The following is a 27,158-nucleotide window of genomic DNA, read 5'->3' as shown; positions in this document are numbered from 1 at the left end:
CAGACGCCGAAAGACCCTTGGCCCCAGTCAGCCGTGGATGACGCTCTGGCCACATGGCGTGGAGGACCCAGAGCCAGAAGGACCCCCTAAGCCGCCCAGATTCCTGAGCGCAGGGACAGTGTGAGACCACACACGTGTACAGTGCTGCATTTGGGGTAAAGTACTATGTGGTCATGGGTAACTCACCAACAAAACCGTGAGTCCACAGAGACGCAAATAAATGGAGAGGACACAGTCACGAGGTACACCCACCCACCACTTCCTAGGAGACCGCTGGCAGACGCCCCTCAACCAGGCGATCAAAGGGCGCGTGCTCAGTGGGCTGGCCCTGGTGGGGACACAGCCCCACGCCAAGCACTCCCACAGACACACTGACATGACCACAAGGGAGCCACGCAAGGTGGTCACCGGATGTATCCTTCATGGCAAGACAACTAAAGACAGACAACAGGGGACCCTGAACAGGCCTGAGTGGCTCTCCCCGTTCTGATGGCTGGGGTGGCCAAGTAGAACAGTGGAAAAGAGACACGGGCGTATTCGGGGTGATGGGGCATCAGGTCTGGACATCATGTCAAATGGTTCTCTTTGGTACGTTTGCAACTTTTCTGTAAGTGTGGGACTGATAACTTCACAATCTCATTTCAGAAAACAACCCCGCTGGACAGAGCAAACCATGTCAAAATCCCGCAGACATCTCAGCAGCCAGCCTCCCGCCAGACTGGGGCCCCGGGTGGCAGGGTGAGTGCTGGCACTCGGCCAGGATTCTCGCGAGGGGCTGGGGCTGAGGTCAGTGCCGCCCACTCACCTGCCAGCCCACCATAGGGCCGCCCTGACCAGAGGCCACGGACGAGAAGGCGCCCCGCGGACACACCTGCCTGCTGCTTCTATTTTCTGCCCATGGCCCAGTTTTCCTTCCATCTCTGTCCTCACGGTCACCCCCTGGCGATCCTCTCTAAGGTGTTTCTTCTATTTTTTCCCGGATGGGGAAAATTTAGCCCCATTCTTTACCACAATGCAATGTCGACTGCACCAAGGCCATGAAGGCAGAAGAGGGGGTGCACAGACACGGGGAGCCCGGACCAGGCTGCGAGCGAGCCCCTTCTCCGGGAGTCCTCACAAGGGATCACTTCCAGGCCAAAGCCAGCCCAGGGGACGGGTCCTTCTCACCCCGGTGATCTCGATCTCGTCCCCTATGCCCCGTGAGCCACCTGCTAGAGGTGGCTGGTTTTAGACAGTGACATGGGCGCTGGCATTGCAAAGAAGTAGGTGTGTTCAATTACAGCTGTTGGTATGTGGCCACCCAGGGCAGCCGGGGGCGGTGAGCCCTGCAACAATGCCCCACTGGGGCTCCTGATGTCAGATCTGGTGTTTTACGGTGGGCCTTCGGGAAGGTCCCGGCCAGGAGCCGAAGCCACAGGCAGACCCGGCCCTGGAAACGCAGCCACTTTCAGCTCGACACTGGCAGCTCCCGAGGCACCAGCTCGTCCTGCTCCCGGAGCGGAGGGGGCATGCGTCATTCCATCATCTTTAACTGAACACAGCAATGCGCAGTCGGCGAGAATGTCCTGCTGCTTGTAGGACGCTCCTCAGAAAAAGTGTGGGGCCCTAGGGTCTCCACCGGGAACGCGCAGACGCTGCCCAGAAAGTCCAGCCAAGGGCCAGGGGCTCGCTGAGGGCAGGCGAGGCGGCAGGCCCGGCATGGGCCGGAGACAGAGGAGGCCGGGCATCTCTGTGTTGAGGCAGAGAAGGGAGAAGTCGCTCACGAGAGTGGGTGTTCCCAAAAAGGCCTCAGGCCGAGTGTGGCCACCACCCCGCCCTACAACTGAAGAGGCGCCTGGTCCAACTGTGGCAGACGACATCACGTGGAATCCATCTGTGCCGCGGTCCATCGTCCTCGTGCATTGCTGTGGCCCTTGACCTGTGCGGGGCTCCCGCCGGAATCCATCCTGGGCAGGGAGGCTCCCCGTGTGTGTGGAGCAGGTGCCACCAGGCTCACAGGGAGGCAGACAGCTGCCTGCCCCCAGGCCTCCGGAGGTGCCCACACCGGCCCGACCTGGCCGGCCCTGACAGACACACCCCTCACGGCAGCCCCAGGGACCCGCATCATATCCAGCAGGGCCACCCCTGGCCACAGCCTACCTCCTGGCCAGGTCCCTCTCCCTGTGGGTCCCCAGGACATGTGGCACTGGACCCTCACTCCTGGGCCACCGGCCTGCACATCACCCAGCTCGTCAATGCTTGTGCTTTAAACTTTGGAAGGTGGGAGGGGACCGCGGCGCTGTAGGTCAAGGAGGAACAAGGGTCCTGAAGTCAGGGCACTGACGTGCCCACTAACTGCAAGTCGGTACCTAGCGATCCAACATCCGCTCGGGCGTGTGAGCCACAAAGCCCCGTTCGATCTACTCACAGCAGTGCTGCCCCGTTTCTGGGCCCAGGGATGTGACCGGCAGCTGGGGAGGTGAGGGTGGTCCCGTCCTGGGCTCCGGGCCATCAGCAGGATGTCATGCTCACCGTACATGTGGGAAGCAGCAGAGGACCAGCCACCATCCAGGGCGCGGTGAGGCCCCGGCTGGCCGTGCAGCAACTGTTCTGCTACCACTGCCCCGATCCACCCACAAGGCCATGGACCCCTCACGTGCTGTGTTCACAGGCGCCCTACGCCCCACAAAGCCGAGCCACAGCCCGTGGCCCACATCTTACACGGCACAGCCAGCCTCAGTTTCCTCCTCCGAGCAGGGGCTCGAGGAATGACGTGGCCTCCCAGCCCACCCTCCAGAGCCACAGTCCACTTCCTCCTCCTTAAAACCCACCCAGGGCCAGGGAGTCTAGAGAACCCACGAGCTGTACCCTGGGAGGCACTACGATTTTGCCAGGCGTGCTAGATGCAGGAAAAGAGGGCGTGCACTTCTGTGCCGACGAGAGGCACGGCCTAGCACTGCCTCCCCTGCGGCGAGCACGCGGATTTTCACTCAAGCTCACTTTCTACAGCAAAAATCAGCAGCTCCTTTCTCACACACACCTCTCCTGCAGCATTGCAGCGGGACCCAGTGCCCTCAGCAACAAAGGGACAATCAAACCAAAGCCACATTCACACAAAAGCAGCAAAACCCTGGTCAAAACCCGGGCCTTTCCCGATCCACCCAAGCCCCCAGTCCCTCCCTGCACGGCTCCACGGGACCCCTCACGACCCCATAGGACCCCTCACCGTGCTGCCTTGGAGCCCCCAGTCCCCCCCCTGCACGCTCGCCATAGGGCCACACCCCTGCTCTGACCTCGTCCTGATCTTTGGAAACCACACGCTTTCGCGGAATACCCCGCATCTACCGGTACCCGCCACCCGCCCTCCGCAAGCAAGCTTCATGGTACCATCTCCTGTGCCACACCATCCGGCGTCTCCTTCTCCAGGTCAAAGGTGAACTCTATAGCCCCGTTGTCCTTGGGCTTGCCCTTCAGTTTCTTGGGGTCCTCAACCCAGAGCCGCAGGGCGATGCTAGACTTCCTGCCGTGGTCCTCCTCTGCCAGCTCCACCCTCACTCCCGTGTCCTCTGCGAAGAAGGCGTGGCTCAGCAGGTCCTTGATCTCGTACCTGAGGAGGGGCAGTCGATGGGCACGGTGAGGGCAGGCCTGCTGGCAAGGCACTAGACAAAGCGCCAGGGCCCTGACCCACCCCGCTCCTTCCAGAAGGTTCTCCGACTATGCTATCCAATGGGCAGGCTCTGTCCTCAAGGGCAGCACGCAATAGTTTATTCCCAGGGAAGCGGAGAAGATTACACCTGAACGCAGCTCGCTGCAGAGCTTTCACGGCTTCTTTTTTCTCTCATTATGAAAAGTAAACACCCCTATCAAGAGAGACTCAGAAGTGAACAGTTTCTAGACCGGGCTCTGCACGGCGCAGATAGGCCTGTGGAAGCGCTGGTGAGCCCCCAGGTGCCATGGAGACTCGTGGCTCCAGGTGAGGCTGAACCTGTTGGGGGAGGGGGGGAGGGGCGCAGTCCAGGCTCCCAGAAGCAGGGGGTGCTCAGGGGCCTTCCAGAGTTCCTCAGGATGGGGGTGGGTCAGCTGCTGGGCAACGTCATGGCAACCTCTCCCCATCCCTGAACACGGAGTTCCCTTCTTCCCAGGGTCCTGTCTGTTCCAGCAGCCCCTCCCTGATTACTGCAGAGGGCACCTCATCCAATGGACAGGCAGAGCCCACATCCCATGCGCGGTCACCACACAGGAAAAGGGGAGTAGAGGTCAGGGCCCCTGCCAGTCCCGGTCTGGAAGGTGGTCTTGCAGGGTCTGCTCTGAGAATTCTTTGCTTCCAGGTGGTTGTTTCTATACCTCTCTAATATGACTTACATTTCACAACTTTTTACTGTTTTTCTTAAAAAATAAAATGTGATAACCTGCAGGGAGCAGGAGAGAAAGCCCAAGGATCAGAAAAGGATCCCTGAGAGACGATGGCAGCAGATATCAAGGGTGAGGACAGTGACAGGGTGGCCATGTGCTATGTGCACAGGGGTGGGGAGGGCACACAAGGGGGCAAGGAAGAGTGTGGGGGGGGAGGAGGGGGAGGGATGGGGTGATGGGCAGGGGTAATTGAAGACTGGAGGAGGGGAGGAAAAGGAGGGAAGGAGGGAAGGAGGAAAGGGGGAAGAGGAAGGGGAGGAGGGAGGGGAGGAAGATGAAGGTAGGAGGAGGGAGAGAGGAAAGGGAGAGAAGGGAGGGGAGGAGAAAGGGGAAGACAGGAGGGAAAAGGAGGGACGGAGAAAAGGGGGAAGAAGGAGGGGAGGAGAATGGGGAGGAGGAAAGGGAAAAGGAGGGGTAAAGGGGAGGAGGGAGGGAGAAAAGGGGGAAGAAGAAGGGGAAGAGGGAAGGAAAGAGGATATAGGTAGGAGGAGGAAGAGAGGAAAGGGGGAGGAGGGGGGGAGGAGAATGGGGGGGAGGGGAGGGAAGAAGAGGGAGGGAAGAAAAGGGGAAGAAGGAGGGGAGGAGGGAGGAAAGGGGGAAGAGGGAGGGGAGGAGAATGGGGAGGGAGGGAAGGAGGAAGGGGGGGAGGGAGAGAGGAAAGGGGGAAGAGAAAGGAGAGGAGGGAGAGAGGAGAGGAGGGAGAGAAGAAAGGGGGAAGAGGAAGGGGAAGAGGAAGGGGAAGAGGGAAGGGAGGAGGGAGAGAGGAAAGGGGGAAGAGGAAGGGGAGGAGGGAGAGAGGAGAGGAGGGAGAGAAGGGGGAAGAGGAAAGGGAAGAGGGAGGGGAGGAGGGAGAGGGGAGGGGGAGGAAAGGAGGAAGAGAAGAAAGGGGGAAGAGAAAGGGGGAAGAGGAGGGGGAAGAGGAAGGGGAAGAGGGAGAGGAGGAGAGAGGGGAGGAGGGAGGGTAGGAGAATGTAGGTAGGAGGAGGGAGAGAGGCAAGGGGGAAGAGGGAGGGGAGGAGGGAGGGGAGGAGGAAGAGGAGGAGGAAGAGGGGAGGAGGAAGAGGAGGAGGAAGAGGGGAGGAGGAAGAGGAGGAGGAAGAGGGGAGGAGGGAGAGAGGAGAGGAGGGAGAGAAGGGGGAAGAGGAAGGGGAAGAGAGAGGGGAGGAGGAAGAGAGGAGGAGGGAAGGGAGGAGAAGGTAGGTAGGAGGAGGGAGAGAGGCAAGGGGGAAGAGGGAGGGGAGGAGGAAGAGGAGGAGGAAGAGGAGGAGGAAGAGGGGAGGAGGGAGAGAGGAGAGGAGGGAGAGAAGGGGGAAGAGGAAGGGGAAGAGAGAGGGGAGGAGGAAGAGAGGAGGAGGGAAGGGAGGAGAACGTAGGTAGGAGGAGGGAGAGAGGCAAGGGGGAAGAGGGAGGGGAGGAGGGAAAGAGAGGGGAGGAGGCCCTGGTTGACCAGCTGAAGAGGTGGGGGCTGGTTCGGGGGCAGCTCAGGGCTTTGAGCTGAAACCCGGGTGCACGGAATTCGCAGTCTGCAGGTGGTTGGAAGGGAGGCTGAGGGCACGGCAGAGGGGGGCCCTGCTCAGGCTAGGTGGGTGAGAAGCAGCTAGCAAGGGAGGGAGGCTCCAGGATGGCCCCCAAAGCCGGGGAGCGAGCTCCAGGCAGCCGAGGAGGGGCCAAGGCTGTCCCCCGCCTGCCCAGAGGCCTCGCTGGCCCAGGGACGCCGTGGCCTGAAGCAGCCAGCCTGCCTGCCTACCACCCGTGCGTGAGGGCCAGCTGGGGTGATTTCCGCAGGAAGAGCACGCAGACCCAGAGCCTCCCGGGACTCACCTTTCCTCCTTGTTTTTGCAGATGCATTCCCCGATGATCTCCTTGATTTCAGGATCATGCACTTTCTCAAAGCTGGCAGGCTTGATGCCCTGTTAAGACAAGATGAGTGGAGTCACCGACAGGACCTGCCTCCTGCTCAGCTGGCACTAACCCCGAAGGGGAGGAGGCAGGAGGCGCACCAGCTTGCTGGGGGCTCAGCTCATCCCGAGTCCCCGACGACGTGCTGTCAGGAGCAGCAGAGTCTGAGAAAGAGCCCAACCCAGCCCCCGCCTGACGGGAGCACCCGCCCCCCAGTGTGGATGAGGCGGCCGGGCAGAGGGGCCACCTTCCACACCACACCCTCCCTGGAGGGTACTGAGGGCACTGTGTGGTCACTGCTGCCGGCTAAGGGCACCAGACATCTGCCCGACCGTGGCCACAATCAGGGCTGACTTCCCTAGGCCTGGTGGCTCAGGGTTTAGTGCCGGTGCCGTGCGGTTCTGCACCAAGGGCCGAGCGGGTGCCAGCGATGGCCATGGCATGGGAGCACAGTACCCCAAAGTGCACACCCTGAGGCCAGAAGATCCAGGAGAAGCAGGGGATGGACTGCAGGGTTCATGTGCAGCTGCTGGGGGCAGGGGCTTGGGGGAGGGTTTTTAAACACACTGAGGAGCCTCACCCATCACATTCCTCAACGAGACTCTGCCTCCCCAGTCCTCATCTTGGCTGTTTTGTTTTTAAACATAGAGAACGTGATGCCTATGTTTTCCCATGGAGAGAGGGGGCAGGACGGTGGGGAGGGGTGGCCTCCAGCCCAGAGGTGGACCCAAGAGTGCAGGACCCCTGGCGGCTCCCGCCACCAGGTGGGGGCCCTGCTGTGCCCAACAAACCCCTGACCCTCAGGCCCCAGGCCCATAACCCATGGGAATCGTGTGTGCCCAACATGCAGGAGGGTCTGTGCAGCAACAGAGTGGGACACGGGGCTCTGGCACGGCCGAGAACTTCCTGGTGGAGGTGAGGACCCCATGCTGTCCCACTGAGGCCAACAGAAAGAAGAGTCTAATTACAACAGGAAGAAGGGCCAAGGTCCCTATGGGAGGCAGGTGGGCTGAGAAACACAACTACAGGTAAACACACGTGTAAGCTGTCATCCACCTCTGCAGGGCTGAGGCCCCCAAAGCAGGTGAAGAACATGCCAGAACGGCTGCCATTTTGAAAGGGCTCGTGTCCCCAGTCTCAGACGTATGGGGTCGGGCAGCTGGCAGCAGGGACACGGCATGCCTGAGAGACCTGGGGTCGGGGGCAGATGCTGGATGCTGGAGCAGCGACAGGAGCCCTGGCCTGCGAGGGACCAGGGTGGCCGTGGAGCACACCAGCAGGAATCAGTCCTGTCTCCCCCAGCCCGGCAGACAGACCACAGCAGCATCCACGTGCGCAACCAGAAGCCAGGGCTGGTGGACTGCTCCCCCCACACCCCTGCAAGCTTGGCAATGAGGCCCTAACCCCCTGGGGTGTCCCCTGCCCCATGGAGGACCACTGCCCACGACCACAAGCCTGCCTTCTCCTGCCAGCACCGCCAGGGCACTGCACGCCCACCCATGCGTCTCTGCCGATCCAGCCGGATCCTGTGTGCATACCCACCCCCCACACCCTCAGCAGCACACAGTAGGGGCTCAAAACAAGTGACCGATAACTCAGAATTAAGACTGAAGGAGAGAAATGAGCCGTGACCTGTCAGGAGCTCAGAGTGGAGGGCAGGGCGAGGACAGGTGCCCTGGGGTGCTGGGGACCACACTCCTCGCCTGTCTGCAGAAGCGAGGGGTGCACCAGGCAGGGCAAGGCAGCTAGGACTCGGGGGTCATGGGGCCTGGTGCCCAGAAAAGCCACGACCTCACGGGGCATGACGGCCATCAAGGAAGGACAGGGTGATCCGTCCACACAGCCGAAGCCACCGGATCACAGCTGACAACCGCGTGGGCACAGACCAGACACCAAGAAAGCCAACAGGCCCAGGGGATGGCGGCCCAGACAAGGGGCTCTGGGGGCAGGTGCCTCCTGAAGAAGCCCCGAAGGTGCTACAGCCTCCAGTCACACACGAGGCCCATGTGTCTCCACCGCCAGCTCAGAGGTCTGCACGGCCACCCCGCCAAGCTAGACAGCCTCAGCTTCCTCTCTATGACAGCGTCCTTCCCCTCCTCACAGGGTACAGAGAGGCTCTCACAAAGCAGGCCCATCACGATGGCCCGCGGACTCACACAGGTGACCTTCCGGTAGATCTGGGCTGCATTCTGGCACTCGGAGTAGGGGTACTCTGAGGTGGCCATCTCCAGCATGCACATGCCGAAGGCATAGACGTCCACAGACTCGTCGTAATGCTCCTCGTACATCTCGGGCGCCATGAACTCTGGGGTGCCTGCGTCCAGGAGCAACAGAACCGGGGTCAGCAGCAAGTGGGCCCAAGGCCCCCCACACCCCCCATCCGCACACTGTGCCACCAGCCCTGGAACCTGAGATTCAGCCAGGAGTGCTCTGCAGATGGTTCCCCACAATTCCCCCAGAACCCCCCTGGTTCCGGGGCACATGAGCCCACGGCACTGGTGGAGCCCACACAGCTAGGAGCCCAGCACTTCCCGGGGCCCCGTCTGTGCCTGAAACCCTGCAGAGGTCACTCGCCGAGGAGCGAGCCGGACAACCCAGGGCCGACAGAAACTCGGGGTCCCCGCATTGCTACCTGAACTGCAAACACAGGCACACCACACGGCAAAGTGTCAGAAAGCTCAGACGGGGAGCGTCTACGCTGACGGTGTCAGCCACGCACCCGTGGGGGCTCGGGTGGGAAAGGCGCGTGCGTCCCAAACACAGGAGGCTTTAAAATGACACTTATTACCCTGAACATTTCAACACACTGAGTGAAATAAACAAAATATTCAGTTATGCAGCTATGCACACACGACCTCCTCTCTCCACGAACCAACAAGCAAAGACCAAGAGGACACGTCAGGGCGGTGGGGTCTGGCTGACGTCCTTTGGTTACACTGGTCTGGGTTTTGTTATTTTTCTATAACAAACTTCTTTAAAAATCACAAAATCCTGGGGCACCTGGTGGCTCAGTCGGTTGAACATCGGACTCTTGATTTCAGCTCAGGTCATGATCCCAGGGTCATGGGAGTCGAGCCCTGAGTCGGGCTCCGCACGGAGCGTGCAGCCTGCTTGAGATCCTCTCTACCTCTCCCTCTGCCCCTCCCCCACTCATGCTCTCTGTGTCTCTAAAATACAATTTCAGAAAAATTTAAAAATCACAAAATCCTTGGGGCACCTGTGTGGCTCAGTCAGTTAAGCGTCCGACTCTTGGTAATCGGCTCAGGTCATGATCTTGAGGTTCGTGAGACTGAGCCCCACGTTGGGCTTGGTGCTGAGAGTGTGGAGCCTGCTTGGGATTCTCCCCCCCCCTTCTCCCCCTCCCCCGCTCCATCTCTCTCAAAATAAATAAACTTTTAAAAAAAGTTACAAATCACAAACTCGTCTTGTAAAATAGGTCCAACTGAGTACCCAGCCGAACACAAAGCAAAGGGGAGCACTGAACATCAACCTCAATGAGGCTTCCACACCTCTTCAACTGCCTTGACCTTGACATTTTGAAAATGTTCTACTTTCTTTAAAAAGCACCCGCAGAACAGCACAAACTACTATGTAAAAAAGCACACATGGGGTCATCAATTGTCTTCGTGGCCATCTCTGGGATACAGACAGATAGGTTACCCAAAAGTTTAACTTTTTCTCGTTAATGCGAATTTCGATTAACATGTTATATGTTCAACGAAAAAGTTAACCTTTTGGGTAAGAAATGGCGAAAGCAGGAACTATCTGCGGGTCTACGTGTGTAAGAACACGTGGGAAGAATTCTCAGAGATTCCAGATCAGAAATAACGGGAAGAGGGTGGACAGAGAAGTCAGGGGGAACTTTTACTAGGAATACTTTCTTCTTTTTGGGGTTTTGAGGCACATGACTGACTGGAGGAAACGTTTGCACTTGGCCGTGCATGTGTACCAGGGAAGAGGGAAGGCAGTCCAGGGCTCCGGCAGGAAGCTGGGAGCATAGCCACCCCGAGGCCCCACACGAGCCCCGCGGTGGCCCGGTCTCTCCTGAGGCCCCCGCAACCAGGAACGCAGCTCCGAAAGAAACCCCCCAAGGCCCCAGACCTTGCCTTTCAGGGTGGGCATGGGAGGTGTGGGTGCAGGGGAGGGGGCAGTGCAGAGCCAGGTCAGGGTTGCCCACTTGCACACGTGCTTGGGCCACAGACACAGACTATCTTCTCTTTCCTCTCACTGCAGCCATTCAAACCTGCGTGTTGAAAATAATACGCGTGTGCCCCCCCCCCCCCCCCCGCACGCACACACATGTGCCCTGTGCACCTCCTTGGCCCCCACGGCCCCACATTCCCTGCATCCTGGCCACCATGGCCATGAATGCCTGCAGGCAGCACCAGCTCAGGACCCGGCCAACATAAACACAGCGTGAGAGTGGTAATGGCATCAGATCCGGGTGGCTCTCGGAGACAAAGCCCACAAGGGACACGTGACCCACAGCTGTGTGTACACACAGCCTCAAGAGGCCGTGGCCATAATGTTTACAATAAGGACACTACCTGGGCTCTAGGGACCTTCTCACCCAATCCATCCACCCCCTTCCCACTGGCTGACACAGAGCCCCCAGGTCCCGCTCCACAGGGCCCCCACCAAGCAAGTGGACAGGTCCTTAGAGGCCACCGAGAGACATCCAAAGTGGGCTGCATCTAAAGTGCAAACCCAAACGCCTGCACAAGCCCCTCTGACAGCTGCACCAGAAGCGGGTCCACAGTCAAGTGTTCCTGAAGATGCCCCGGGCACCAACAGCTGTGTCCTCTGACGAGGAAGGGGCCTGGCTGCTCGGGGCCGGGGACATGTGCTAATCACCCCTCATTCCCCATGAGTCTGGAGCTTCCTGGGCCCCTGCTGAGCCAAAGCTGAGATGACCAGGGACCCCACAGAACCAGGCACCCTGTGCGGGGCTTGGGGCCCAATGTGCCTGCTGGAAACGCCCAGCTTTCACATCCCCCCTCACACCACCCAGTACCTTGACAGCCCGCCTCTGAGAGGGACAGAGCCGCCAGCCAGAGAAAGCCCAGGGGGCTTCACCAGGCACCCCACCCCCGAGGCCAAATCTATAAAACCTGCCCAGAAACCACCAGCCGCTCAGAGGCACACTCCCTGCAGCCCTGGACCCCCCGGCCAGGCCCTCGCCTGTCCCACCCATTTCACAGAAAGAGAAACTGAGGCCTAGGTCGGCCCCCCACCCCATCACTTAGCTCCCCAGAGCTGCTGGCGGCCCCTGTCCACAGGACACCCCATGCAGTTGCCCTGCTCCAGATGTCACGCTCCAAACCCACTCGCCCTGCCAGAGAAGTTTCCAGATTCCTGGAGGGTTCATTTGCCACAGACAGGCCAAGTTCTGTCCCCAAGTGTGCGTCAAAACCATGAGGTTGCAAAGCCCTGAGGTCACCCTCTTGTCTGTCCTGTGTCCCCACCTATGGAAAGAAAGGCTAGCAAACCAGCACCCACACCAAATCCCTCAGCCTCAGTGCCCCCACACGCTTGCCCGACTCCCTCTCGTGGGCCTCATGGCCTGGCGTGACCCACCACCTCCCCACCTGCCCCAGCCTGACCAGCCACAAAGCCCCAGGTCCCTCTGTCATCGAGGCCTCCCTGCCGCTGCGTATCCACGGCCCCTCGGGCGCCAGCTGGCCTCTCCACCCGACCCACACAGCCAGGGACGCCCCCACACGCAGTCCAGGCCACGGCCGGGCCCCAGGACGTGGGCTTACCGATCACGCTCTTGGCAAAGGACGCCCTCTTGAGAGTGGCCAGGCCCAAGTCGCCGATCTTCACAGAGCCGGTGGGCCCAGTGATGAAGATGTTGTCACACTTGAGGTCCCGGTGGATGATGGGGGGCGTCCTGGTGTGCAGGAACAGCAGCCCCTTCAGGATCTGCCGGCACCAGCTGCGCAGGACCTTGGGCTTCATCACCTTGAACCGCTTCAGGTACCTGCGGGCGGGGGCGCGGCTCACCTGCGGCTCCCGCGGGAGGGGGCCACGTATCCACCACCCAGACGGGGACGCTGCTGAGAGAGGCCCCGGGACACAGGAGCCACCGCGGCCCCTGCGCCCGGACCGGGCCCACCCTGAGATGCAGCCAGCAGGTGGGGGCGTGCTCACGTCTTCAGCGTCCCCGAGGTCATCAGCTCGGTCACCAGCACGATGCACCTCTTCCCCCTGGCACTGGACTCCCAGAAGTCATAGAAGCGCACGATGTTGGGGTGCTGCAGGCCCTTGAGCATCTCGGCCTCCTCTTTGAACCGCTGCCTCTCCAGCTTGGTGAGCTTCCGGTCCTAGAGAAACACACAGGCTGAAGGGCCTTCGGCCCAGCCAGGGGGCCCGGCCGGCACCTGCCTGCACCCTCACGGCTCCCTGTGCCCAGGGTGCACCAGAGGGAGGGGCCCAGGGCCACAGAGGGCTCGGCCCAGTCCCTCTGTTGGGTCCTCCCACATCCGTGACACCTGACCCCGCAGCCTCGTGGCCCTGGATGAGGCACTGCCTGCACTGAGACCCCAGCAGAAGGATCTCTGGGAGCCAGAGACACGCGGAAAATCCACACCACAGCACATACACACTTTCTCCCAAAAAACACCTCTGAGGCCTCGTTCCCTCGGTACCCGATTCTGCCACAGAACAGACCTCAGCCCGCTTCCAATTCACACGCACCTTCAAGGTGCTCGACCAGGGAGCAGAGGAAAACTGGGAAACCAGGAGACTCACAAGAGACCAGAGTTGCGCCAGGCCCCACAGAGCTGGAGGGCACGGCAGACACGACCTGAAGTTTTTCATGGGACACGGCCACACCGCCCTCCCAGTCCTAGGGGTCCCTGTGCGGTGCTGCCCACACGCCCTTCGCCACATCTGAACTCCCTCCAGCGCCCTCCCTGCACCCCCTGCCCCCATCTGCCGCCGCCCGGCCCTTCCAGAACCACTCCGGTGGGCTCTCAGCACAAAGCTGATGTCATTTCCAGCCTCGTCCTACGCGGAGCCTCACCTCTGCGGGCCCCAGCGCGGCCATCTCCCCACACCTGTGCCCTCCCACCATGACTCCCACAAGGACACAGAGGCCTCTACAATTGGACGCGGAACAGTGAGTTTTGAGAAGTGTGTGAATGCAGATTGACAGGGGGAGTTGGAACTGAAAAGAAACACACAGGCCAAGACTCTTCGTCTTCCTGAAAGACCCCAGAAGACATCAAGCAGACTCCCTCCAACCCTGAGAGGAAAGGGGCCCGGGATCAGGACAAGGCCATGAGCTGGTGAAGAAATTCCACCCCAAGGGATTCCCTCCCACCAGCCCTGCCCCCGACAAACCCTCTTCGGCCTGTTTGTGCACACGTGGGACCCGCGGCACGACACCAGCACAGGGCAGTACTGGGAGGGCCGTCCACACAGCTGACCCCAGAAGAACAAATAATTCAGGGGCAGAGGCGACTTCAAGAAATCTAGTTCCTGTGCTCACCAGGTCTAAGCGGCTGACACACACAAATAAGAGCACCGTTCTGCTTAAAAAGGAAGAATCAAGATCCTTAAAAAGGAACAATCAAGCTTCTGCAAATTAAGGCTCCATATTTCAAAAAGAAGATACTCTGTGATCGGATGAAAACACTGAGTACAAAAAATTCAGCATTTAATCCAGACAAGAACACGCAAACATGCTCCATTCATCAAAAACGAAAATTTACAGGATGCCTGGGTGGCTCAGTCAGTTGAGCGGCCGACTTCGGCTCAGGTCACGATCTTGTGATTCGTGAGTTCGAGCCCCGCATCAGGCTCTGTGCTGACAGCTCGGAACCTGGAGCTGCTTCGGATTCTGTGTCTCCCTCTCTCTGCCCCTCCCCACACCCTCCTGTGTGCACGGTCTCTCTCAAAAAATAAAATAAAACGTTAAAAAAAATTTTTTTTAATGAAAATTTACTTAAGAGAATAAAAATCAAGCTACAGACCGGAGAAACTCTTCCACGATATACCTGACATGAGACTCTATCCAGAACACGGACAGAACTCCTACAATTCTATAAAACAAACACGAAGAGGTTAAGATGAAGAAATGGCCAACAAGCACATGACAAGGCACTCGCCATCCTGAGTCACCAGGAAAATGCCCATCACTGCCCGAGGCGCGCCCCACGCGCACCAGCAGGCCACCGTGACATCACTGCCCCACGCGCACCACCACATAAGATCTGAGTCTCATTATGTGAAAGTAATAGCTTAATTTTTCAAATATAAAAAATTAAAGTGAAAACACCCAATAAACGAATGAGAGCAAGAGAAGGGAACCATGAAGGGACACGAACAGCTGAAGGCCCTGACAACGTGTGATAGGAGCTGCAGGAGGACAGCCAGTCCCAGGAAGGAGGGGACAGCAGAGCAGCGGCCCCCAGAGCTGACAGGAGAGACCTTTAGGGAGCAGTGGGTGCGGGGCCAGAAAAACCGGAAACCGGTCCTGGTCCAGACCCTGCCACGAAGCCAGGGGGCAACTCCCACCTACAGAGGACCGTGGGCCCGGGGGCCAGCATCAGCTGCGACACGGCCCTCAGAGTGCCCACCCGGCCTGGAGTCTCACGGCCAGCCGTGCACCCAAAGACCTACTTGCCCACACACAACAGCCAAAGGCTCCTTGTGGGCACCTAGGTGCAATGGCCACTGCAGGAACAGTGCAGTGCCCCCAACACAGCACTGCCCAGCAGAAGCGGGCATGGCAAAGCTGGCCTGCAGCCCCGGAGGGGCCGCTGACCTGACCGAGCCCTGTAGGGGAGGGGGGCCGTGCCGCATGGGAGAGGAGGATGGGGGCCAGCACAGCGTGGGAGAGGGGGGTCGCCCGTGTGAGGGAGGAGGACAGGGGCCCACGCCGTGTGGGGGAGGGGGGCCTGCATCAGGGAGGAGGACGGGGGCCCACGGCGCGCTCCCCACCTCCGCCACCGGCCAGGCTTCCAGTGTCACCCATTCTGGTCACTGACTCTGGAGGAAACGCTCAGGATCGTTAACACGTGTGTCCTGTTTGCCATGTATCAGCATCAATCACCAGAAATGAAAGATCTCACTGCAATTTGAGATAGCAAGTTCGTGTCATAAACGACATAACCAACCAGCCCTGAGAGGGAGAGGAGGGCGCCGCCTATGCCAAAGGTACGAGGTCAAAGACGGGGTTGGAATGTGGTCAGACTTCCAGGATGGGGCCTCTCAGGGCCCAGAGGTGGGAGGGAGCAGCCTCCTTTATATTCCAAGCCACCCAGCTATTTTTAACTTTGACACACAGTGCTTGATAGCTGAAAAGGTCAGTCAGTGTATCCTCAGAGCACTGCCCGGCAGCCCCACAGAGCGGGCCCCGGTCCTCGGGCACTGCGGGCTGATCGCTGGGCAGCCCCATCACACCAGCCCCTCCACGCAGGGAGAGCCTCCATGGAGGGAGAGCCAACCCGGCACCGGGCATGTTGCCACTGTTTGGGACGCAATCCTGATGTGCTGGGACGCCTTGAGGTCATGAAGCAGGGCAGGAGGAAGGCCCCCAGTCCTGCATGGGCTGGCATCTGGCTGGACAGCTCACCCCTCCCAGACACAGAGGACAGGTTGCTGACACTGGCTTCCTACCACCAGACACCCCAAAGATAGTGGGAGCCCATCAGATAAAGGATAAAAGCACCCTGGGACGATGCTGTCTCATCCCCTATAGGAAAAGGGCCTAGTGGGCCATGGACGACAGCCCTGGGCAGGAGCAGGCAGCCAGGTGACCAGAGGAGGACAGCCCTGGGTCCGACCAGCCTCTCCCACGACCTGGGAGTCACCAGCTCTGCCCAAACAGCCTCCCTGGCAGGAGGTGAAGTCCTGTGACCCAGAGGACTGGGGTCACAGTCCTCTCTTGGGGGGTGGGGTCCCTGCCTGCTCTGCGGGAGGAGGGGGGGGGGGTGTCTGCAGCCCTCTGCTCAGCCAGGCAAAGCCCAGCCAGCCTTATAAGGAGCAGAGCCGCCTGGCAACCCCGAGCCCAGGCAAGATCCATCCACACAGGGCACAGAGGCAGGGGGTGGGGGGCATGAGCAGCCAGCAGGACAGTGCCCAGGATCAGTAAAGCCAGAGGCCTGGGGTGACAACCTGGCACAGGCCATCTCTCCAGCCCCATTCGGCTAAAAAGCAAAACAAAAGAAAGCCTCAAGGATCTCTGTTGAGAAGGGTCCCATGTCAGGAAGTCAGCCCAGGATGGGTGCCAAGGGACAGCTGAGCCAGGACGAGGGTCCCCGGCCCCCATGGGAAGACACGAGGCAGGCTCCACCCCGGCTGCTGCGGCGGTGCTGAAGTGGTGTGGGGTCAGGACGTCCCTGGGGTGCTTTCCACACAGGGAGAGCTCAGACATCTGTGTGCCTCACTCGGCCACCAGATGGTCACTGCGACTCTGGGCACGCAGGACAGGCCTGGGGTGGGGCACTCCAACATGCTACCAGACTGTGCCACCACCGGGGTGATGGGAGGGGTGGGTGGCGCTGGCCGGGGCAGCCTGGTGCCAGGGGAGAACCCCTGTGGCCTGCGGAGAAGAGAAGAAGGCACCCACTCGGGTTGCCTGCGGTTTCCGTCAGCACAGGGCAGGCGGCCGCAGGGGCCCCCGAGGAGAGGCCAGGAGGCTGGCGGCTCTGGACCCCGCAGCTCCCCCCTCGGCAGCAGCGATGCTCTCCTTCTTCCCACAGTGACCTGCTCCCTCTCACGTTCACTGCAGGTTTAAAAATAAACTCCCTTCTCTTAAACCAAGTACCTCCTCAACCTCACTCATCTTAAACAACAGTCTGCGAGCCAGCGTAGGCTTCTCCTGATGCATGTTTACAATAAAGCATCATTACTAATGTGAGGGGCTCTCAGTGGCTGCCACCAAAGGGAGGAAGCGCAGAGACAGCAGGAAGGGCCCCCTGCAGCACAGTCAGCATGGGCAGGGTCGGCGCAGGCAGAGTCAGTGTGGGCAGGGGCGGCATGGGCAGGGTCAGTGGACAGGGGTGGTGCAGGCAGGGTCAGCTCAGGCAGGGTCAGTGTGGGCAGGGTGGGGGGGCAGGGTCAGCACGGGCAAGGTCAGCAGGCAGGATCAGTGTGGGCAGGGTGGGGGGGGGCAGGGTCAGTGGACAGGGCTGGTGCAGGCAGGGTCAGCTCGGGCAGGGTCGGTGTGGGCAGGGTCAGCAGGCAGGGTTGGCATGGGCAGGGTCAGTGGACAGGGGTGGTACAGACAGGGTCAGCTCGGGCAGGGTCAGTGTGGGCAGGGTGGGGGGGCAGGGTCAGCACGGGCAAGGTCAGCAGGCAGGGTCAGTGTGGGCAGGGTTGGGGGGGCAGGGTCAGTGGACAGGGCTGGTGCAGGCAGGGTCAGCTCGGGCAGGGTCGGTGTGGGCAGGGTGCAGGGTGGGCAGGTAGGATCAGCACAGGCAGGGTCGGTGTGGGCAGGGTCAGCGGGCAGGGTCAGCAGGCAGGGTCGGCACGGGCAGAGTCAGTGGGCAGGGTCAGTGGGCACGATCAGTGCAGGCCAGCAGGTGTCCTCATCCAGAACCCCAGGAGGCTGCGAATCCGGCTGCTGGCCCCTCCCTGCGTTTGTAAATAATCCTGTTTTTTTTTAAGGGGGAAGTGGAGCCACCGAGCCACTCAAAACTAGGGCCTTTTGGGCCTTAGCTCGTCCAAGGCCTCCCAGCGGCCCACCCGTCCCCCAACAGGCAGCACCATGGCAGCCAGGTGGCCGCCCCACCACACCCCTGCAGGACCCTCACGTGTACAAGCGCTCATCCAAACTGTCCCCAGAGGCTGAAGTAGCATACAGGCCGTGTGTCATTGCCAGCACTTTGTGGACAATGACGGTCAACACTGCCTGAAATGGTTCTCGTGGAATTTGACGGTCTCCTCAGCCGTTCTGGAAACAGGCGAATGGAACTCCAGCGTGGGCTTGCGTTTCCCACAGACCTGAGGGGCCACAGCCTTCCACCAAAGTGCCGGGATCTCCGGACCACACGTCGCCTCCGTAAAATAGTACACATTGCAATTCTGGGTTCTTGTGTCCTATGCTCATGGACTCTGAGGGCCATGCGTCCTCCCTCAGGATTGAGCCACCGTAAGAGTCGGTGGTGCCCAACTGATCACACAGACGACAAGCGTGACTGAACACACCTCCTACAAGCCGTGGGGGGGCCCTGTCCCAGTCACCAGCCATGGCCTGCGAGGAAACATTAATTGCCACTAGGTTGAGGCCAGACTGGCATTGATCACATCCACCACGGGCTCAGGTCGGCCAGCAGAGGGGTGTCCCTGTCATCAGGGCCTCTGCCAAGTTACATGGACACGCGGTGGGCTGTGTCACCCTGTCCACAATAGTCCCCATCCCTGGATCCTCCCTGGGGTCTCATGTCGCTTTGCACCCTGGGCAAGACTGGCCACGAGGGTGAGGCCCAGGGTGGGTGCAGGTGGCAGCCCCCATCCCCGGTAAAAGCTTGGCAGGTCACTTTCAGGAATGGGCCCCCAGTGCTGGGCACCCTGGGGGGTGAAGGCCTCTGCCCCACCTCCGACAAGGCCCTGGGTCAGGAGCTGGAGGACCTTTCAACACCCTCCTCACAGAGCAGACAGGCCACAGAGGGAAGCCATCGGGGGTGGGGAGCAATCAAGGCCTATGTGGGCACACGGCCACGTGCCGCCACCAGCATCCATGGGGCACAGCACACCCAGGGGCAGGAACGCGCTGGGCAAGCCTGAGCCCACCCCCAGGTGGTGCCCACCCCTAGGCCTCCACCCAACAAAACTTCTCTGAGGACCTCAGGCCTCACATGGACCGGGCAGACCTGAACCAGCCCCACAGACAGTCCTGGGCACTGGCAGGCAAATGTGGCCAAGATGGGCTTCCTCTGGACACAGGCCTGAGCAGGCCTCCCTGATGGGGTCTGGGGCAGTGAGCACTCCACTGTCCAGCTGGCCCCTCCTGGCCGGCCACAGGGTCTCAACTCCAAGCCGTGGCCTGGCTGCACCCTGTCCCCTCTGTATGGCAGCAAAGGACAGAGATCTCCCAGGACCCATTGTTTCTGGGAAGTAGGCAGGCAAGGGAGAACAGGGTGTGGGGCCGCCAGGGCGGTGGGACGATGGAAAGGAAGAGGCCAGGGCAGCAGACTGCAACAGTCAAGAATCGGCTCTAACCCTGGGACCCAGGCCTGGAGAAGAGGGTCATCACAGTGTGAAATGCAACGGCAACAGGGCAGCGTACGAGCCGGCAAGGGAAACCCAGCGGCCACGCCCCCATGGGCTCCCACGTGCTGGGGGAGTGTCCACCCTGGGCACAGGCGACCCAAGGCCCAGCAGGCAGCGGCCAAGCAGCAGCCACGCCCCGCACCAGACCACACCCCACGTCTGCTTTTTAGGATGGACAGTCTCACCCCAGGCCGCGTCCCCACAGGACACCTCAAGACAGATGTGGACACACCGAAGTCACAATCAGCCGGGTGGAACACCCCAACCAAGGACAGTGTCTGCGGGGATGGGTGGGGCAGGACAGTCAATACCACCCTGCCTCGGGGCCAGCGGTTGCCACGCTGCAGGGGCTTTGGCCACCAATGGCCTCAGGACAGTGTCCCGAGTGGGTATGCCCCGGGCCTGAACATCTACGGTCTCGTTCCAGGCCAGCCGCTGGACCAGGGGGTGGGGTAGGGGGTCACCACCAGATAGACCCAGTGCAAGTGATGCACAGGGGCTGAGGGCAGCCGGGGGTGAGGGAAGGTCCACAGCTCACATCTGCCCCAGTGCTATGAACTGACGCCTCGGCTCCTCCCAAGTTGGCAGCAAGAGCCTCGGGGACAAATCAAGACGGGACAGTAGGTGCTCAGTGCACACACCTGAAACACGAGCCACCAGCTCTCGGTCTGACTCCAGTGAAGAGACAGGAGCCCCCCACATCCAGCCCAACAAAACAGCTCTGAGTCACATGTGGCTGTGAGTGCTTATCATGCAGCTATTGCAAATTGAGATGTCATCAAAGTATAATAAATATATCCCAGGTTTCGAAGACACAGTAATTTATTTATAATTGTGTGAACCTCGTTAATAGTCTCGTATTTTACATATCAAAAAAAACCACAATACTTTGGATGTATTGACTCAAATAACAATATTAAGGGGCACCTAGGTGACTCAGTCAGTTAAGCTTCCGACTTCAGCTCAGGTCATGACCTCAAGGTTTGCATTCAAGCCCCATGTCAGGCTCTGTGCTGACAGCTCAGAGCCTGGAGCATGCTTTAGATTCTGTGTCTCCCTCTCTCTCTGCCCCTCCCCCACTCATGCTGTCTCTCTCTCTCTCTCTCTCTCTCTCAAAAATAAACACTAAAAAAATTAAAAAAAAAAGAAAAATATTAAGATGAATTCCACCTGTTATTTTTACAGTGTCAACGTGGCCATTAAATCAAGTATTACAAGCGTAAACTCACATTACGTTCTTACAGGATAGTAACTGCCTTAGAGCACCAGCTCCATGCAGCGGACTTGAAGCTGAGCCCCTGGGCAGAGCTTGTGCAGTCAGACAGGGAACACCCAAGCTTTCAGTCTACTTCCTCCAGGAGAGTTAAGTGCTGGGAGAATGGATGAAACAGAACAGAACAGCCCTCACAAAGACTGCAGTTCAATTCCAGACAGGATTAACATGTCCTGCTCTTATTATAAGCATCTGCTGATGGCAAAAGTAAACCTTCTCTAGCGGAAGACAAAATCACCCACAACTTCAAATATCTCCACAAGCTTTAAACATGCCAGTCAAAAATTAATTTAAAAAATTAATTTTAAAAAATTTAAAGAAAGAAAAAAAAGTAGCAACGAACTCCCAATGGATCCAAATACTGTAAGCATCAGACAGACATTAACATTACTATGATTAGTATAGTTAAGAAAATAGATAACGGGGGGGGGGGGGGGGGGGGGGGGGACGCTCAAGCACAGAGGAGGGGAGGAGAGACAGAGGGAGAGAGAGAATCCCAAGCAGTCTCCATGTTGTCACTGCAGAGCCCAACCCAGGGCTTGAACTCATGATTGAGTCCATGACCTGAGCCAAAATCAAGAATTGGGCGCTTAACCGACTGAGCCACAAGAAAGACTTTTAAAATTTATGTAATGTTTATTTATTTTTGAGAGAGAGAGAGAGAGAGCGAGCAAGCAGGGGGAGGGCAGAGAGAGAGGGAGACACAGAATCCGAAGCAGGCTCCAGGCACTGAGCTGTCAGCACAGAGCCCAGCACAGGGCCCGAACCCATAAACTGTGAGATCATGACCAGAACCGAAGTTGGACACTTAACCAACTGAGCCACCCAGGCACCCCAGAGACAGATTCTTAATTATAAAGAACTGATAGTTACCGGAGGGGAGGGGAGGGGAGGGGAGTGGGGAGATGGGTTAAATAGGTGATGGAGATTAAGGAGGGCACTTGTGATGAGCACTGAATAATGTATGGAATTGCTGAATCACTATACTGTACCCCTGAAACTAATACAACACTGCATGTTAACTATACCGAAATTATAATAAAGGTTTTAAAAATTAAAAATGAAAATTCAGTAAAAAAGAAAATAGATAACCAAGGTTCACCAGAACTAAAATCCATGAAATAAGAACCAAATGGAATCTAGAGCTAAGAAATGAAATAGGGAACTCAATATATGGGGTTAACAGCAAATTAGACACAGCTGAAGATGGTACCAGTAAACTGGAAGGTAAAATCATAAGAAATATATAGACTGGAACACGGATATACAAACAGATGGAAAATACAGGAAAGAAGACACAAAGCTCACAGAACACAGTGGAAATGTCCAACCCATGTGTAATGGGATTCCGGAAGAGGAGGACATAAAGATGGGACAAAAGCAATATGCATAAAATAACACCCCAAAGTTTTCCAAAACCGAAGCAAGACATCCAGACATAGATTCAAGAAGTGCTATAAACCATGTGCAAGTTAAATCCAAAAAACACTGTGCACATTACGGCAAAATAAAACACACAAAGAAAATCTTAGAAGTAACATCACAAAAGGCAAGTAGGGATGGGTAGCTGGAGGTTAGTGTTCTAAGACCCTTACATGCCCAGGATGTGGTAGAAGTCAAAGATACGTGTCATAATCTCAGGTGGAACAAGTAAAACTTACAAGAAAATGAATGACAAACTCCCAAGTGCAAAGTCCAACCTGCCCACCACTCTAAGAACGGTGCATCCAAACTACAGGGCAGACTTGTCCAAGACCACACCTCAGCTGTTAAATGTACCACCACACAGACACGCAAGGATGCAATGAAATAATGACCAAAAATTATAAATTCCCAGTGACGTTAAGTAAAAGAAAATGACAGGTGAAGCAAGCTTGCAGCATCACCCTACTGTGTGCCATCCTCCATCCTGCCCCCTTGACCATCCACCCTACAGCCCACACAGAAGCACAGCCATCCTGTTGCTCCAATAACCTACGGGAAGATGATGCACGTGTCCCTCCCAAGATCAGAATGGAATTCCAAATCCAACGTGGTCAGTGCTCAGTGGGCTCCCTTCCTCTGGTGGATGACGGTAAAGTCACTTCCCCAGCTCACGACAGAGACACAGACAAGCCATGCCTGACACCCCACAGGGATTCTCTGCCCCAACTCATGGTGTCTTTGCTCCAACAGGTGGGACCAACCCTGCAGCCCAGTAAAACCGAGGTCTGACACCCTGAGAATTGGGAGTCGAAAGAGCTGGTATCAGGGGGTCTCTCCTTGATGCTCACACCCTCGCGGGTGAGATGCCCCCACCTGTTCCACACCTACATGAATCTCTCACTTGAGACCAACATTTACCAATAGCCATGACCTGCCAGATAGCCATGCACCAGGCCCACAAAGGTGACCCTGGACATGACCTCTGCCCTCACATCTCAACCTTGAGGCACACAAACTGAGATGCTGTCCAGAAGGCAGAGAGGCTCCGCACTAGCAGGTTGGACGTGGCCCCAGCCAACCGCTCCCACGGCTTCCAGATGTGTGTCCTTGGCCACAGGCTACTGCAGGGGCCTGAGTGTCCCAAGTCCTGGGGGCCAGTGTTAGGAGGGTCTCAGTGAAAGGCCTCTGTCTGGCAGACTGATGGGGTGAGGACTGCCTCTCTGGACATTGCCCTGCCGGAGGGCGGACTCACACTGCCACCCCATCAGACAGGTAAACCACACGGAGCACAGCGACCGGATCAGCTAACAACCACCTAAGGCCAACCTCCTCATCTCAACTACCTGTGCTGGCTTTGCCAAAACCCAAAGTGGTCCAGGAAGAGGGAATGAAATCCCTCAGTTCAGTAGCTCCCTACAGGGACAGAACAAATGAATAAGTTAAGTTAGTAAACAAACAGATGCCTTCAGGGCTTGCCCCTCACCCCCAACACCCCACCCCACCCCCCACCTCTGCTCAGCATCCCAGAGACAGGGGCCCTTCTCCAGGTGCAGGGTCTGGCCCCACTCAGCATCCCAGACACAGGGGGGCCCTTCCCCAGGTGCAGGGTCTGGCCCCACTCAGCATCCCAGACACAGGGGGGCCCTTCCCCAGGTGCAGGGTCTGGCCCCACTCAGCATCCCAGACACAGGGGGGCCCTTCCCCAGGTGCAGGGTCTGGCCCCACTCAGCATCCCAGGGACGGGGCGGGGAGGGGGGAGGCCCTTCCTCAGGTGCAGGGTCTGGCCCCACTCAGCATCCCAGAGACAGGGGGCCCTTGCCCACCCAGGTGCAAGGTCTGGCCCCACTCAGCATCCCAGAGACAGAGGGCCCTTCCCCATCCAGGTGCAGGATCTGGCCCCGCTCAGCATCCCAGAGACAGGGGGTGCCTTCCTCAGGTTGAGGGTCTGGCCCCACTCAGCATCCCAGAGACAGGGGGCCCTTCCCCACCCAGGTGCAGGGTCTGGCCCCCCTCAGCATCCCAGAGACGGAGCGGGGGGCCTGCCCAAGTGCAGGGCCTGCCTGCCTCCACCCATTCCCTGCTAGGATGCCCAGAGATGTGGACCTGAGAGCCAGGCTGTGGGAGCCTGGGAATGTGGCTGGTACAGCTGCAGAGAGCCATCGTATCTCAGAGTGGAGTGCACGTGCTCCAGACGGGTAGGCTTGCAGGGACTCAGGACTTGCGCACACACACAGTGGGGTGAGTTCCCGAAGCTCGTCCTCCAGCTCACCCCCCCACAGCGCCACTCTGCAGACAGCAGGTCTCGGGCACACCCCTCACCAACTGACCATGGCAAGTGCACCACTGTGGCCGGCACCCCTAGTCACCAGCACAGACCCTAGGAACACGTGGTCCCTGGCCTGCCCCCGCTCATCCAGCCTCACTCACTCCAGAGCCTCTCACACACCCCATGGTCCTCCCCAAGCCCACGGGCAGGAGCACGGCAGCCTAGTAGGGGTGGTGCTCAGCAGGGAGAGGTGGGGACCACTCCCTGAGACGGACACTGCACAGGGCAGTGAGCCACGCCCCACGGGGCCTATCCACCCCAGACTCATGGGTCAGGGCCCTACTGCCCCATCTCTGCCGCCCTCACAACCCCCTCCCTACCAGGGCACAGAGCACTGAGAAAAGTGCCAGCCTCGCTCATCAGCATCCTCAAGCGTCCTCTGCCCATCTGGACACGGATGGGCTCTTCCCTCCTATGCCACGGGCACTCATGACTCCCCAGGTCAGGGCCGGGGCTCAGACTGCATGTGATCTGTACAAACAGATCATCAACTTCCTCACAAGGCTATGCCACCCTCAAGGCCACCCGTTCTGGGGCCACAGTCATCCCTGTGACTCTGTAAACCGGACGTGGGGGGCGTCCCTGATCCAAGAAGGAGCCTGGGGGAGGCATCCTGAACTGGACACCGGAGGCCGTAGCAACCTCAGCGCCCGCACCAGCCTCACTGGACAAGAACGGCAGCACCTGCCCACGGCTACGCAGCCAGACACAGATTTCGTTCCCTCTGCCAGGCACAGCCTAGAAACACCCCCAATCCCTACAGATCCCCCACCTCCCAGCCCCCGACTGCATACGTGTGGACATGTACACTCAGGACACGCAGAGCAAGCGACCCAGTGACGGGAACGGGCGCTCTTCCTCCAGAGAAACCCATTTCCTCTAGTGTCTTCAAGATGTTTCTCAGGAAGAAGCAAAGACACCGTTACACAGAGGTGCGCGTGCCCAGAAGGCTGTGGTGCTCAGTGGGGACCCTCGCCCTTGGCCCTGCAGGGATGGCCACCAAAACCCAGGCTGGGCATGTGTGGCATTTCTTCACCGCACAGCTATTTACGGTTGTCAAGAAATTGTACAGATGCGGAGGACAGCGGGGAGTCAGGTGGGGCCACAGGTGAAAAGCACCAGGCTGGGGTTTAATAAAACTCCCACGGTGAGGACCAGACGATGAAGGAGAATGGTCACCTTCAGGAGGCGAGCCTGGCGCCTTGCTTCCTTCTTCCTGTGTCCCCGATTCTCTGCAACCTGAACTTCACGAAGCTGTAAGCAGAGCAGCCCTCCGGCCACGCCCCTGTGCTGGGCTTCCCTCCCCCAGGGGAGGTGACCTTCCGCGTCTGTCCCCTAAATGGCTGCAGAGTTTGCCTCCTCGGAGACAGAATTCCCAATTTTGTAAAAGCCACAAACCCCGAATGCCTCTCCTTGTTGGCTCTCTGGGTCAAGGAGGCAGAGGGGCAAGCGGGCAGAGAGTGCATACAGCACCTCCCACGTGCTGAGTGCCCGTATAGTGCCCGCTGGGCGCTGGGTGCACCTATATCGCCGGCTGGGCACCGGGTGCACCTGTAGCGCCCACCGTGTGCTGAGTGGCAGGACACAGGGTCCTCCCTGGAGGGTGGCGGTCAAGGTCCCCCCTACCTTCAATGTCTGCACATGGGAGTTCACCCAAGATTGAGAGTTTGGGGAGTAGATTCATGTCCAAGATGTGCCCAGTAATAATGAGAGAGAGGAGGCTGGATGGTCGTTCCACTTCCTGGCCTCTTTGGGATTTCCATGATGACAAGGCAGAAATACCTCTGCTGGGCCTCAGTGCACTTCCGGCACGGCTGGCCTTGCCTCTGATGTGAACGCCCCAGCCTGGCCAGGCACAGGCATCCTGGGTGGCCCCACGCCCCGGCCCCCGCAAGCTGCTGTCACCCCCACCAGGCAGAAGACGAGGTGGAGGGTCAGGGAGATGCTCTGGCGACCCTACAGTGCTGCACACCTAGCCGCCTCCATTACACATTCCCCCAGGAAGCCCAGGAGCCAGTGGATGAGCCCCCGAGGGGCCAGGGGCCGCACGCCCCACTGGGCTTGTTCCCCAGAGGCTCTCCTCCCTGCGGGCAGCAGGTGCATCACACGTCACCCTCAGCACTCCTTGAGGGTGGGCCGGGCCCACACAGACCCCAGCACTGGCCCACGAACAACCCCACCCAGCACCCAAGCGTGCAGGGGCCAGGCAGAGCCCGGGGGTCCCCGTCACGGTGCTGTCACCAAGGAGTGCCACACGCCGAGGTCACCTGTGCTCACAGCCACCAGGACCAGCCAGTGGGGCAGCTCGGACCCTACAGGAGCAAGAGGCCCACGTGGTAAGGAAGAAGCTGACCTCGGACGCCATGCCATCCACGGGGGCCTCGAGGGGAAAGAAGGTGTCTCAGAAGGAGACCCCCAGCAGAGACACGCACGACCACCTGGTGGTCTTGGTGACCTCATCCTGGGCAGAGTGTGGGATCTCACCACGCGAGGCTCCCCGTAGGGTCTGGGCCGCGGTTGGCACCAAAAAGCAACTTCCCCCAGAGCTCCCGGGAAACTCTCCTTCTGGCCACTGGCTAAGCCCTGAGGCTGAGGGGCTTCTGTCGAGCCACTACCGTG

The 27,158-nt window shown here is 59.0% G+C and overlaps 1 protein-coding gene across 9 annotated transcripts in view; it reads right to left on the bottom strand.

Annotated features, from left to right (window-relative positions):
* WNK2 (WNK lysine deficient protein kinase 2) overlaps positions 1 to 27,158 on the bottom strand; it is a 130,369-nt gene that overhangs the window by 81,201 nt on the left and 22,010 nt on the right. For all 9 annotated transcript variants that reach the window (XM_042912299.1, XM_042912301.1, XM_042912302.1 and 6 more), the window contains exons 2-6: positions 12,445 to 12,617; positions 12,054 to 12,274; positions 8,448 to 8,605; positions 6,214 to 6,302; positions 3,367 to 3,586 (exon numbers count right to left, since the gene is read on the bottom strand). In XM_042912299.1, coding sequence (XP_042768233.1) covers positions 3,367 to 3,586; positions 6,214 to 6,302; positions 8,448 to 8,605; positions 12,054 to 12,274; positions 12,445 to 12,617 — 861 coding nt within the window. The remainder of the gene's footprint in view (positions 1 to 3,366; positions 3,587 to 6,213; positions 6,303 to 8,447; positions 8,606 to 12,053; positions 12,275 to 12,444; positions 12,618 to 27,158) is intronic.

Source organism: Panthera leo, chromosome D4, assembly GCF_018350215.1.
Source record: "Panthera leo isolate Ple1 chromosome D4, P.leo_Ple1_pat1.1, whole genome shotgun sequence".
NCBI classification, from domain to species: Eukaryota; Metazoa; Chordata; class Mammalia; order Carnivora; family Felidae; genus Panthera; species Panthera leo.
The sequence above is the reverse complement of the archived record's forward strand: the minus strand, read 5'-3'. Positions and strand labels throughout refer to the sequence as shown.